Raw genomic sequence first — 13,201 nt, forward strand, 5'->3', positions numbered from 1 at the left:
TTCTTATTAATTCCAATATCTGTTTTTCTTCCCGACTGTTTCTGCTTTTATTGAGGCATTCATTCCCGTGGATGAGTAATAAAAAGCAAAAATGCATCATCTTTATTAATGAATGTTATCTATCATCAGTTTGCTTTCTCAGATTCTGCTAGCCATCACACACTCCTGCTTTACGAAAGCTGAGCAAGAATATTCTGGTGTTACTCCTTCTACTCTGAGTGTCCTGCGGTTGGCACAGAAAATAGCTAGGCCTGCTTGGTTTACCTTTAAGAAAAACATTCAAGAATATAAAAATTATCACTTTTGTTATTCCTCATTTCCATGTGATTACCAGGGAGCAACGAGGGCTGGCTGCTCTCTAGGGGACAGGGAGTGGGGTTTGAGCGCAGTAACCTGGCCAGCAGGGCAGGGCTGTGGGGAGCTGGACGTGGGGGCTGAAATGGGGCAGATATGACCAGTCGGTCACCACTGTTTGAATAACATCCAATGTTCCTGGACGTAGTCATTTAACTTGCCCGCCTCATGGCTCGATTTGTGTTTTTCCATATGTTTAGAATAGGACACTATATGCACAGAGTAATTATTTTCACCATGTATGCACCCCTTAGTTCCCTCCCCACCTCTGTACTAAACTGTTTTTGGATGACTGCAAACCCCACCTTAAGGGTTCAAGCAAGGCAGTGGGAATCACTGTGTTAGGGACAGGAGTGGAGTATGGCTTGTGCACATCCAAACCCTACTGTTTACTCTCTCAGGAGTAATTATTTCCAAGTAACATTTCCTGCTAACTCTCCCAGTATGATTATTTCAGATCTGTTCCGTCCCAGAAGACAATCATTCCCAGTATTCCTCACACATCTGGAAACTTTGTCTTTGAGGAATTTCAGACATTAGTATTTAAAATGGCAGTGAGGAGTGTGGCAATTGAAATGATACTCTTTCATTTGGTCTTTCATGGATGAATCAAACCGATTACTTACCAAACTCCTCCTCTCTACCTCTGCACCCACCATTTTGACCATGACTTCAAGAGAAGTGTAGGTTGGGAAGTATCACAGACCTGATCATTCACTTCCCTTGTCTTCCAGGAAACATAGTTCTTGAGTTCATCCATGTGCTAAAGCATCCCTCATCTCCATCAGAAATAAAATTATATTACTATTAGAATATGTGCTCTGTGTACAATGTTGGTGAAGTCAAATGTAGCAGCAACTTCTCTTACCTGTCTTACCCTGTTAAAATCAGCGTACTTTCAGACAGAATTTGGCCTGTATTGTTTAATTTCTTCAAAGTTTGTTTTACCTTAGACACTGAAAAAGTTTGAAATAAAACTTTTCTGTTTCTCTGGCTCTTCCTGTAAGTGTATTTGTTCTTTGTCTTCACAATTAACCTTCCATGTTTGGACAGGAATTATTATCTTTTCCCTGCTGTGTTATCTTTTTCAAAATTCCAAGCAACTCTGTTATCAGTGAAGTTCCCCCTCTAAGTGGTTAGCGGTTCTCTTTGTATCACACCTCATGGGATAGCTCTGCCCTGTCAATTGATACGTAACAGCTGGCCACGAATGGTTCAGCTTTACAATCTGAAAATTGGATCCAGTGCTGCAGAGAGATCATCATTCCCCGAACCAAATGCATCAGTTTCAGGTCTGATCTCAGACTTCTGATGGGGCTTGCCGTTGCATTTCACAGTTAACAAAATAGGCTGTTTACATACGTATATGTTGTTATAAATTTGGAGGTAGCAGGGTTTGTACGATGAGTGATAGGGACTTCACTCCAGCATGAAGTTTGAGTGAGTCCTTTGTGCACTGATATATTTAAGGACTTCTGCTAGGTATTCTGGGGCACAACTAGACTGTCTCTATAGAGAAGGCATCTGTCCTCTTATTTACAAGGTGTAATATAATTTATTTAACATTTTTGATATACTGTGCACAAGAAAACTGTGCTGAACAGTTGCAGAAATTGATGATTAATTAATTGACTTGCAACCATCTTTTTGTTCCCTAAGTACTATCCCCAGTACTTCTCATCACCATTCTTTTCATCTGTGTGGTTCTTTCTTCAGCTTTCTATTTTCTAACAATCACTTCTTCTAGGCTGATGGAAATCCAGCTGTTAACTCTTCGGGGAATGAAGTCTCTCAGTGTTTCTGCAACAATCTTAACAGTTAGTAATAAGGAGAAGCCTGATTTTGACTTTTTCTGCATGGGAAAGGGAGACCAAGAGAGCAAAACAGGCTAAGGGAAGGACTCCTTGAACTGATCAGCGCATGAACATTTGCTGTGAAGCTGGGCTTTCTCCACAAGGCATATCAAGGGAAATAACATTATTGTAGAGGGTTCATACAGACTTTTGGTGCTTAGTTAATTAGAACTGGTTTTCATTCAGCTAGTTCCACCTCTCTTCTACTTGTTTGCCTGTCTTTGAGCAGGTTTTGTTCGTTTGTTTGTTTTTGCAGGTCAGAGTTGGCTTCCTGCTGTGATGCAGCTCACAATTTTATTGCTTCTCAGAACAACACCCCACTGGGAAGTAACATGAGTTATGAAGTGGACAGTAAAAAGACCATCCTTATTACAGAGGACATTTATAAGATGCTGCCTGTGGTAAGAACTGTATCTTTGCCTGTTTTTATACTTGCGGTATCACATATATTGTGGTTTAGTAATAGAGCTGCTTTGTTTCATTCATATGGAAGAGCCCCTTCAGCCCCTGGACGTGCTTCTTCATTAACCTTGCAAGACCTTTTGTTGTTGTTTTTTTTTTTTAGCCTTCTTCTGCAGTGGTGGAGGCACGGACAGTGCATGATAGATCTGATTGTAGGTAGAGATGCAACATAACCCATGTTGCAGCCTGTCTTGGCAGCCAGCTGGTTTCAGAACGGAATCCTCTGAGATAGTTTGCTGTACTTTCCTCATTCCCTTTTCAAAAATGTTTCAGTTTTGAACAAAATTTCATATTCCTTGTGTTTCCACGCCATTTCCACTAAGGGCTTAGGCATTTAATTTATGAAAGCTGTTTTGGGGGTAAACCTGATAGTGGTGTGGGGCCTTTGCAGACAGAAACACATGTTGAGCAAAGGAATCAGATTTTGTAGCTGGGGACTTTTTAACAGACATACAAGCTCTGGAGACAAGACAAAGAGGGGCACAAAGATGTACTTAATTTCTCAGTACCAGTGCATGGGAGCCCTCTTACCTCTCTTTGGGATTCTTGATTTGTGAGATGAGCCTAGTCCTTTCTTATGCTACTCTGAATCACTAAAATCTTCATTGCAAAGGAGAAAGTTGCAGTGGTTCCAAACTTACACTGAAGGAAAGAAAAACATAGTGTTTTTTTTTTGTTTGTTTGTTTGTTTTTGGTTGGTTGTTTTTTGTGTTTGTGCATATATATATATATGCTAGGCCAGCCAGAGGCATCTGGCCTGTGTGTTCTCCTGGTGTCTTTTCAGAACTGACCAAAGTATTTGAACATGTTGTTTTGTGATTCATTGGTAGCATGACATCTACCACTTTCCCCACTCTTCTTTCCTTGTTCATAATGGTGCTCCGTCCTGCTTTTCTTTGAGCACGCTGATGAGAAAATGAGGAAGGATAATGATTTCTGTAAGCAAGTTTTGGCTCAGTTTTACAAGGTAGTTCAGTTTCTGCAGCTGAAGTAGCCCAGCTGTTGGCCTCTCTGTTGAATGTCAGTGCTCCCACAGCAGGAGAGACTGAATGAGATGTATGAGATGTTTCTGAGACCCTGGGATAACAGCCAACTCTATTGTCAACTGAAACAGCCAACAAGTTTCATTAATTTACTAGGTTGTGATCTGTGCTGGTTCACAAGAAGATGTGTTTCGCTCCCATTCAGCTTCCCCACCGCAAGACAGCAACCTCAAAAAGTAGAGGAAGAGAGAAGGTGAACACCCAGAGGCAGTAACTACTTCAGCTACCAGTCAGATTCACCATGAGCTAAGCCATGCTTATCCCTTGCAGCATCTTCAGGTCCCTTATCTTCATTATTTTACCTCAAATATAATCGAGTGATGAAAAAGTAATGAATATTTTCAAAGTTATTTTCTGTAAACTGACACAGTCAGTGACTATGTGACAACTCAGCCTGTTACAGTCCAAAGGAAAATGTCTGAGTTTAAGCTATCTTCAGCAAGAGTTAGTTCTTTAACTTGTCAAGAATTCAGTCCACTACTAGGTATTTTTTCGTTATGCAAATTTAAAATGTATTCATCCAATATTATTCTCTCAAAGCGCTGAAGACAGAAGTAACAGTTCTCAGTCTGCTGGGGCCTATTTTTGGCTCTTGGCTGTCCGTGCCGGGCAGCAACGTCTGCTAAATGGTGAACGTTTTCACTGGGATTTACGGGATTAAACCTGCAAGGACAAATGACTGAAGATGCAAAGAAACAAAAGATTTATAAAGCATACGCTGTCTTTTTATTTGTTTGCAGTCCCCTCCTCTCTCGGTTTATCCCTTCAAGAACTGTGCAGTGGTTGGGAATGGAGGAATTCTGAAAAATTCCAGCTGTGGAGCTGAAATCGATCGTTCCGACTTTGTGTTTAGGTAAGAGCCTCTTCATCTCACTGAAAAGTGTTGAACATTTCTACAAGCTTGGCAAGCTTGGGAGCATGCCAATGCCAGTTTGTATCAAGGAGGAAAGATCTGCCTCTCAAAGGATACTCTTTCTGCTTTGTAGTTTTCAGGACTCTGCTTCCTAAGGAAAGAGAGTACTGTGTGGATAGATGTATAATCCATGATTATAAAGATATCTTGCCAGTGATGTGAAATTTCATTATCTGAGAATCTGAAATTTCTTTTCATTTAGCACCCTTTGGGACAGAGAACTCTTTTTTTTTTTTTTTTTTTTTTTTAATCAGGAGCAGAGAATGAAAAATCTGAAATTGAAACAAGAAAGACTGGTGTTAAATATCATGTTCACTTTTGCCCTTGGGTTTTCAATAGGTTTACTTAGTCTTAGGTTGTCTTACTAATGCAGTTATTTAACTGCCCCAGTATTGTCTCACCTTCTGTTATCAATCTAAAAAATTAGGCATCTAATCTAAGTATTTTTTTTCAGTCCCTCTGTAGAATGTGGTGAAAAATAGGCACACTCAGAGCATAATTTGACCCACTCTTTTAGTGCAAGTCATGGATTGTTGTTTCTGAAAGTAAGGAGATTAACCAAATGAAGTTTCATCACTCAGTGATGTCTGATCACGTGGTCTTCTGGATATTGTTTATCTTCCTGTCTTTGAGTAATGTACAGGCTTTTCAGATAATAAAAAAGTATTTCTAATTAGATAACTGATTTTAATACAAATGGGAGTTCTGCATACTAAGATGCTAAACCTAAATACCTGGCTTAAAAGAAATTCCCTCTTTACCCCACCATTTCTGCGGTTGGGTGAGTTATGCTATTGTCGTCTCATGAAACAACCATCACTGGTGATGACTGAGGGATTGGTATCAATCAATCTTTTTAAACAGGAAATAATAGAAGACTTTTCAGATGAAATGCATTGTTTAGGCAAGAAGTGCAATATTTTCTAGCAGCTAACATGGGGCATTCACAGACTGGCTCCTTATGGGATTTTGACTTCACCTCCGATTTGTGAGATGATTTATGAAAATGAGCTCTCTGTGCCCTATTTTAACCATCTGTACAGTAGATTAAATATTTTTACCAGAAGTGCTCTAAGCCTTATTTAATATTTGTAAAGTGCTTAGAGATCCCTGAGAGCTGACATGAAAGTGTCATTGCACAAGAGAGGAATTTGCAAGTAACCACTGCAGAGCATTTCTGGTGAGCATCTGTTTAAATAAGTGTTTCTCAATTTCAGGTGTAACCTCCCTCCAACTACAGGAAGCATTAGCAAAGATGTTGGCAATAAAACAAACCTTGTGACTGTTAATCCAAGTATCATAGCTCAGAAGTAAGTAATACTGTAATTCTGATTCTGTGCAATATTGCGTAATTGTTTGACATGGTTTAGTTTTTGTTAAAAATCCATTGGGATACCATCACAGAGAGCAGTGCATACAGATTACCTCATTAATGAGCTTTAGTTCTCATGTAAAATATACACCATTCTAAATGGAAATCTGTTAAACCTGGCCTTTTGTAGCAGAAGGGAGCCAGCAATACCCAGTTTAGCAAGGTTTTTGATTGGTATCAATCAATACTTTATGACAGAGTAAAACTGATGATTGCAAGCCTGAGCCTCTTCCTTTCACCACCAAGGTCCCACCTCCCCACCAAGGCCCTCATGACCCCAGCATAAGAAAGAAACTGAAATCATAAATCAGGATTGCTTGGAAATGTGTGTCCAACTCTATCAGTTGTACTGTAAACACATTACTAGTTAATGTTCTAAGGGGCTGTTCTGCTTAAGGATATTTCCTAAACAGAGGCCCAATTTCTCTAATCTGTTTTCTCTCTCTCTTTTTTTTTTCTTTGTACAAAAGCTGGTCACACCTTTTTTTCTCAGAAAATATTTTTTTTACTTCCTTGATGAAAAGAACATCTAATAAGACCAGGCTGACTAATCTGGCATCTTCAGCAGTCTGGAGCTGCAGCTTATCTATGAAAAGGACTGCTGTGGCATGTTACTTACTCTTTACTGATCTTACTTTATCTTATTGTCTGTCATATCTGTATTTGTCAAATAGACAACATCAGGCAAAGCTTTTTTTTTTTTTTTTTTTTTTTTTTTTTTTTCATTAAAAGCCAGAAGGAAAGGTACAGTAAGCATAGTAAGCATAGAAATGACTAAGAGGCATTTGTCATTGATTCAGGACAGAACTTGATTTTTTGTAATGAGTACTAACTGCTTTGATGCTTACCCAAAGCAGAATTTAAATTTAAATGAAGACGAATTACTGCTTCCCCTATAACAGGTATAGCTCATTGATGTTACTGGGCATGCACAAGAGTATGAGCAAGGAAAACTTAGTCCAGTGACTTAGCTTCACTGGTGACTGCGTGATTTCTCTGGGCTTGATCATAGTGCCCTGCCACAGCTACACTCATTTTTAGCCAAATTAAACCACACCAGAACTGATAGCACTTACACTGAAAGTAATAGGAATTAAACCTGTTTGAGGATGAAATGAGATTATAGGAAGATTTTAGGATTTGTAAAAAATAATTATTTAAATATTCAGAGAAGACTGTAGATGCTCTTGAAGGAGAAGAGGAAAGGGAAGTAACCTGGTACCATTCAGCAGAGCTAAGTTTGTTTGCTCATTTAGAAGACCTATTCTCACTTTATTCACTTTAATTTCTAATGCTGTGTTTGGGTACTGGATCAATCTGATGTTACTACTGTTAAGGTTAATCACCTTATGAATTGTGTCTGCCAGGGTATATGATGTAGACAGACTCTCTTGGAGGAAAGAGCACAATTCTTATGTTTCCTAACGGAGCTGGGCTATGCTGCACCTTACCATAGCAGAGCTTGAAGGGAAAGCAAGACAAGACTAAGTTGTTCAGGCTTCTAGCTAAGCAGGAGAAAACAGACATCTAGATTCTGTCCTGAAGGCCTTTCATGCATTTTACACTGAGTAGAAGCAAAGATGATTCTGGTAGTAAACGGCAGAAGTTTACCTTTTGGCCACTTTTCCTAGCCATAGGACTTCCTAGCCATAGCTCAGGACTTGCTTGCTGGCTTTCTCTCTGCAACTCTTGGATGCCCAGGGCCACAGGTTCAACAGGAGGGGCTGAGAGTCTCTCATTCGTTCTGTTTCAGAGTCTGGTGGTAATGGCACTTTTCTGGGAAGCAGAAGCTGTAAGTTTAAATCCCTTCAGACTGAGAGGGGCTGTGTCACTCCTTGTATGAGTTCAGTTGTGCGAGAGGCACCTGATAACTACTCCAGCAGGGAGAGTTTTAAGTGGAAATGGCAGTGGCTGCTGTATGCTGTCTTGAAGTGCTGCATGAGAAGAGGGTTTGAACCTGCTCAAGTTGCAAAGAGAAATGAAACCAGGTTTTCCATTTTCTGCTGGAGCCATTTGTGAACAGCGGGTTCTGGTAGCCAAAAAAGGTGAAAGCACACTGCTCAGGTGATCAACTACCAACAAAAGAGCTCTCAGTGCTTTGAATCCCAAAGAGGGTGCAAATGCCATATGTTCAGGGCATTGAGACAACTGAGATCTACAAAGGAAATGTATTGAGTGACACCGTTATGGGTTGTATCACTCTGTAAAGTTCCCTATTCGATATGTGGGAACACTGCATTATCCAATGGTGAGAAATAAGTTTCTTTGCTGGCTGTTGGTGAACTGAAGCAACTGAGTATAAATCCTCTTCATTTACGAAGTTAGACCTCTTAAGTCTTTACAGGACCCCATGCGTGTTCCCTTTGTTGTCAAAGGAGATAAATAGACGTGCCTATATTTCCAGCTATTTTCAAAGCATATCAAAAGCAGCTAAGACCCTGCAAAACTTGAGCACAGACTAACCTTTAATGCTCCAAGACTGCCTACGCGCATAATTGTATTTCAACAAAGGGCAGACATCCAGGATTTGAAGAGGGGTTATTTTATGCATGTGGATGGCAGAAACGTTTTTCACAAATACATGCAGTAGACACCATAGTTCCTGTATTCTTACACAGAGAAAGTATAAATACGATTTCTTTTTTTCCATTCTCCTTTGAAATTTCTTGAATAAATCATTTCTGTTAGCAGGTCCTGGTCACATTAACAGTAAATTTGATATTCTCCAGTAACTCCCGTGTTGCGAAATCAATCCTATGAAATGCGCTCTTACTATACAATAAAGCCAGATTTTCATAACAGCACGTATGACGACATCTAACAGGTTGGTATAAATCTGCAGTGTAGACAGGCTGAACTGGTGCAGCAGAGTTCACAGCTCGTATATGCAAGTACAGTTCTACAGTCTTGGTCTGTAATGTATTTATGGCAGTAGTACATTCCATTCACCCTTTTCCTAAAATGTTGTACTTGGCAGATACAACAAACTAAATGAGAAGAAGACAGAATTTGTGGAGAACATCGCAGTCTATGGAGATGCATTCCTTTTATTACCAGCATTTTCCTTCAGAAGCAACACAGCCACTTCTTTTAAAGTCTATCACACTCTGCAAGAGTTCAAAGCAACCCAAAGGGCAATATTTTTTCACCCCACCTATCTGAAAAGTCTTGCCCAGTTCTGGAGAACTAAGGGTGTGAAAGCCTATCGTTTGTCATCTGGTTTTATGATCACTAGTGCTGCTGTTGAGCTGTGTGAGAATGTGAAGCTTTATGGCTTCTGGCCTTTCTCAAAATCCACAGAGAAGATGCCAATCAGCCACCACTATTATGACAACCAGCTGCCTAAACCAGGTTTCCATGCAATGCCCAAAGAATACAACCAGATCCTTCAGCTTCATGGCAAAGGCATTTTGAAGTTGCAGTTTGGTAAATGTGAATCAGACTAAAAAGGTAGGTCACATTCTTACCACATAAAATGTCTTTATTTAAGTACTGTGTCAAAGGAAAACTTGTTGTGCAAACAGTTTGGGTCTATTCTTCGTTAAAGACACCTTACAGTCATCAATGGATGCTGTGTTCATAAAGAAGAGGAAGATTGGAGTTTTCTGAATAAATATAACGTAGAGTTGAGAAATGCTTCCTAATAGGGAACTTTAGATGGTGGGCATAACTAAATACACATTATCACCACAATTCACAGTCAATCAGTAGTGTCTCCTCATGTCACATATATATAATATGTCTCTACCAACCTGTGTGTGGTTTGGTATCAGTGAACCAGCCTCCGTTGCGAATTGCTTTATTTAAGGCAGTCACATACAATACTCTACAAGAGAAGATGTCTAATTCAGACACAGCCTTCCCTGGTCTATACTGAGGCCAAAGTAAGGATTACGATGGAGTAGCATGCATATGCACTCTGGTTCCCCCTTGTTAGGGAAGGAGATGTTCAGAGCAGTATGCTGTCAGCCCTGGGTTGCAGAACAGCTTGTGGACAGCAGCGAAGAAGCTGCCATGCACTGTAGCAGATCTTGCTGAGCATTTTACCTTGAGGCAGCTCCAAATCTGGGAGTTACAAATATAGGATGAAGTGTCATTCCCTCACTGTTCTTTCTAACTGTCCCATCCCCCTTGGACCTCTACCTTCTGTGTATTGCCTTAAAGAAATGCCGCACACAGTCTGGCCCCTGACCTTGAGCCAATTTACTGCCTACAGATTACAGATGACTTTGAAAAGATCCGTCTACGTTTTCAACCTTAATTTTCCCTGTTGACAAAATAAGACCCATTTGTACAGATACTTAGAATAGAACATAGAATCTCTCAATATGGAAGGGACCCAAAAGGATCACTGAGTCCTACTCCTGGCTCCACACAGGAAGGACCACCCAAAAACCGGACCATATGTCTGAGAGCATTGTCCACACACTTCTTGAACTCTGGCAGGTGTGGGGCTGTGACCACTTCCCTGGGCAACCAGTGCCCGTACTTCTTCATCTTCTTAGCTAACTGAGAAGTTCCCCAGCTCAGAATAATGTTGTCAGATTTGCCTTCCATACAACCAAGGGTTTTTTTAACTTCATTTTTTTTTTAACTTGAACCCAAGTTAATATAGCAGTAAGTAAACTACTGCTGTATGCAATATGTTTTATTTGGAGTGATATAAACTTACGACTGTATTTCTAATTAAATAAATTAGAATAGCATCAGATTGCTTAAGCCAGAAATTTTAAGTTCAAAAGCTAAGGGCTTTCTTCTGACTAGCTTATGAATTGTATTTTAAGGTACCCCTTGGTGCTCTTTAGAAAACATGCTGTCAAAGATGCATTCACAATTGGCTCATAGTCAGAGGCTGCTAAGTTTTAAGCTAACAGATAGCTAACACCAAGAAGACACAATCTTATTCAGTTTCAGTTTCTTCAAAGAAATAGAAAAATAAACCGCTTTCATGTATTATTAGCATAATATAAAGCAGGCTAGAAGGGACCTAGAAGCTGTCTAGTGAATCCGTTCTCATTTGTAGTCCATGGCAGGAGGTTACCTAAAAGGAGGTGTGTGTGTATGCAGTTGCATGCTGCTAAGGTAAGCTTCTTCACTTCTCAAAAGTTGCAGCATTATGTAGTTTAAGAAATACATAATGTATTTTTTTGTAGTGGCCAAGCTGTTTACATTCCTGCATTGTATTTATTCTTCCTACAGTACAAATCGCTGGAGACATACCATGTAATTTTAATTGTAGGAACTACACCAGCTAAGAAAATGGAAGGCAGCTCCTTATGAATTTTTCATCTAGAGAGAAGCAGATAGCAGCCACAAAAATGTTTAAGCGTCTCTATAGGTTAATTAAATGCTGTCCACACTTTGCAGGCTGAAAATGATTTCTGTGGCCAAATTTATGAAATAAACTGTAAAGGAGAAAGCAACCAGAAGGATAGGTTGTAATGCCCTATTTTTTTTCTCCACTACGTTAATCATTTCTATTTACAAAGAGAAAAGTTAGTCCCTAAAAAAAATAGCAATTAAATGCTTTCAGTATGAGCTACCATTCTGCTGCTATTATCAACTATTAGAGATAATTGAAATTCTATACTGAGTATATTTTGCCAGAGATGACCTTTTCTAAAAATTGAACAATCTCATTTCTCTTTTCAGTTTCCCTTTAACGTTCTTCTCCCTGCTCCCCACTCTTCCCTGTTAGTGGGTAGCTGAAGGTTCCCTATATCACTGGGTGTCCCCCAAAGTCTCAGGCAGGATTTCCCTCTCACATTCCTGGAGCACAGGTCTGCTGCTCTAAACACGAAGTGAGTGAAGCTGCTTTGTCCCAAGCAGGGAGCAGGTGCCGGAACACTACCGGGAGAGCAGAGCATACCTGCATCCCAATGAACCATTTCAGCCCTGTCGCTCCGAAACGCCATCCTTGCCATTGCAGAGGTGAACTTTGCTTATTGGGTAGAGGGGACTGTCAGGCACGAGTCCTGTAGAACTGGTTCTGAACATTGTGGAAACTCCATCAGCCTTACATTATCCACTCCTGCACCATTATGATTATGCTCAACAGATATGCCCATCTTCAGTAAAGCAGATGCCTACCTATCCCACATGGTAAGATGGGAAAGGAGACATCAGCAAAATCTTGAAATGTAATTAAAATAATGAACTTGATTATTTTGTATTGAATTATAAAATCATTTTTGCTATGGCCCTGCAGCTGAAGGAAGTCTTGTTTGTTCACTGCTTTAACCTGATAAGCCTAAAGGGTGTGTTACTAGCTTCAAGTAAACATAGGCTCAAGGAGGGGAATTGATCTGATTCCTATTTAAAATTAGAGAGAAAAATCTGATTAGAAAAATTGTGAGATGATAAATTAATCAGACTGGCAAAAACCTGATTGCTCAGAAGCCTGGTTAAAATGCAAATAATCTCTGACCAAGGAACCATCCATTTTTCTGCATGCTTGAAAGAGACAGCAGGGAAGAAGAGTATGTGTTGCTTTGACATACAGCACAGCAGCATTAAGCAGTTGCTCAGAGGAGTCAATCAACGGAAAAAAAAAAAAACACAGCAAGTAAGAAAGAAACTGAGACTCCCTGAGCCTGGGGAGGAGAACAGCACTCAGTCGTCCAAGCAGAAGGCAGTGAAGGAGGAGAGGTTGAGCAGAGAGGAGCTGGAGGTTAGAGTAAGAACTGATGAGTGAGTGCATGTTACCTGGAAAGTAAAAATTGGCTCTAGGCTTTTCCATTCCAAGCAGATGATTAAAAGCCAACTATTTCTGACAGAGGGAGAAGCAGTGCAGCCTTCCAGTCCTGGTGGAGCTGCCTGGGCAGCATCAAGTAGAGCAGGGGGCTGCTGCTTCTTCACTTTCTTGTAATTCTCTTCTCATCAGAGAGTCATGTTGTTCCAAACTGCCAGCATGTGATGTTTTTTTAATACTGAAAGCTGCTGGAAGTCCAAATAAGTTATAAATACTGATATTTATAAATCTAATTGTTATAAATAACCTATTTACAATAGTAGGATGCCAACATGAGCTTAAATTCTACTGGAATTCTTTTATCCTTGTGGTGTCTCAGTGTAGCTGGAGCAATATGAGCTACATCACAATTTACTCTGAATTACCTTGAGAAAAATGATAGCACATTTTGCAAATAAGGACCTCTCTGGATGCCTGTCAGGCAGCCAAATTGCAGCCTATCCTTGACTTGGG

At 40.0% G+C, this 13,201-nt stretch overlaps 1 protein-coding gene across 2 annotated transcripts in view; it reads left to right on the plus strand.

Annotated features, from left to right (window-relative positions):
* Positions 1–13,201, plus strand: part of ST8SIA6 (ST8 alpha-N-acetyl-neuraminide alpha-2,8-sialyltransferase 6) — a 40,842-nt gene that overhangs the window by 25,386 nt on the left and 2,255 nt on the right. The window contains exons 5-9 of one of the 2 annotated variants that reach the window (XM_035318377.1): positions 2,464–2,608; positions 4,453–4,565; positions 5,843–5,935; positions 8,975–9,447; positions 12,056–12,099. In XM_035318377.1, coding sequence (XP_035174268.1) covers positions 2,464–2,608; positions 4,453–4,565; positions 5,843–5,935; positions 8,975–9,443 — 820 coding nt within the window. In that variant the 3' untranslated portion in view covers positions 9,444–9,447; positions 12,056–12,099. The remainder of the gene's footprint in view (positions 1–2,463; positions 2,609–4,452; positions 4,566–5,842; positions 5,936–8,974; positions 9,448–12,055; positions 12,100–13,201) is intronic. The other variant, XM_035318376.1, reaches the window with a different exon arrangement.

The sequence above is a fragment of the Oxyura jamaicensis genome, chromosome 2 (assembly GCF_011077185.1).
Source record: "Oxyura jamaicensis isolate SHBP4307 breed ruddy duck chromosome 2, BPBGC_Ojam_1.0, whole genome shotgun sequence".
NCBI lineage: Eukaryota > Metazoa > Chordata > Aves > Anseriformes > Anatidae > Oxyura > Oxyura jamaicensis.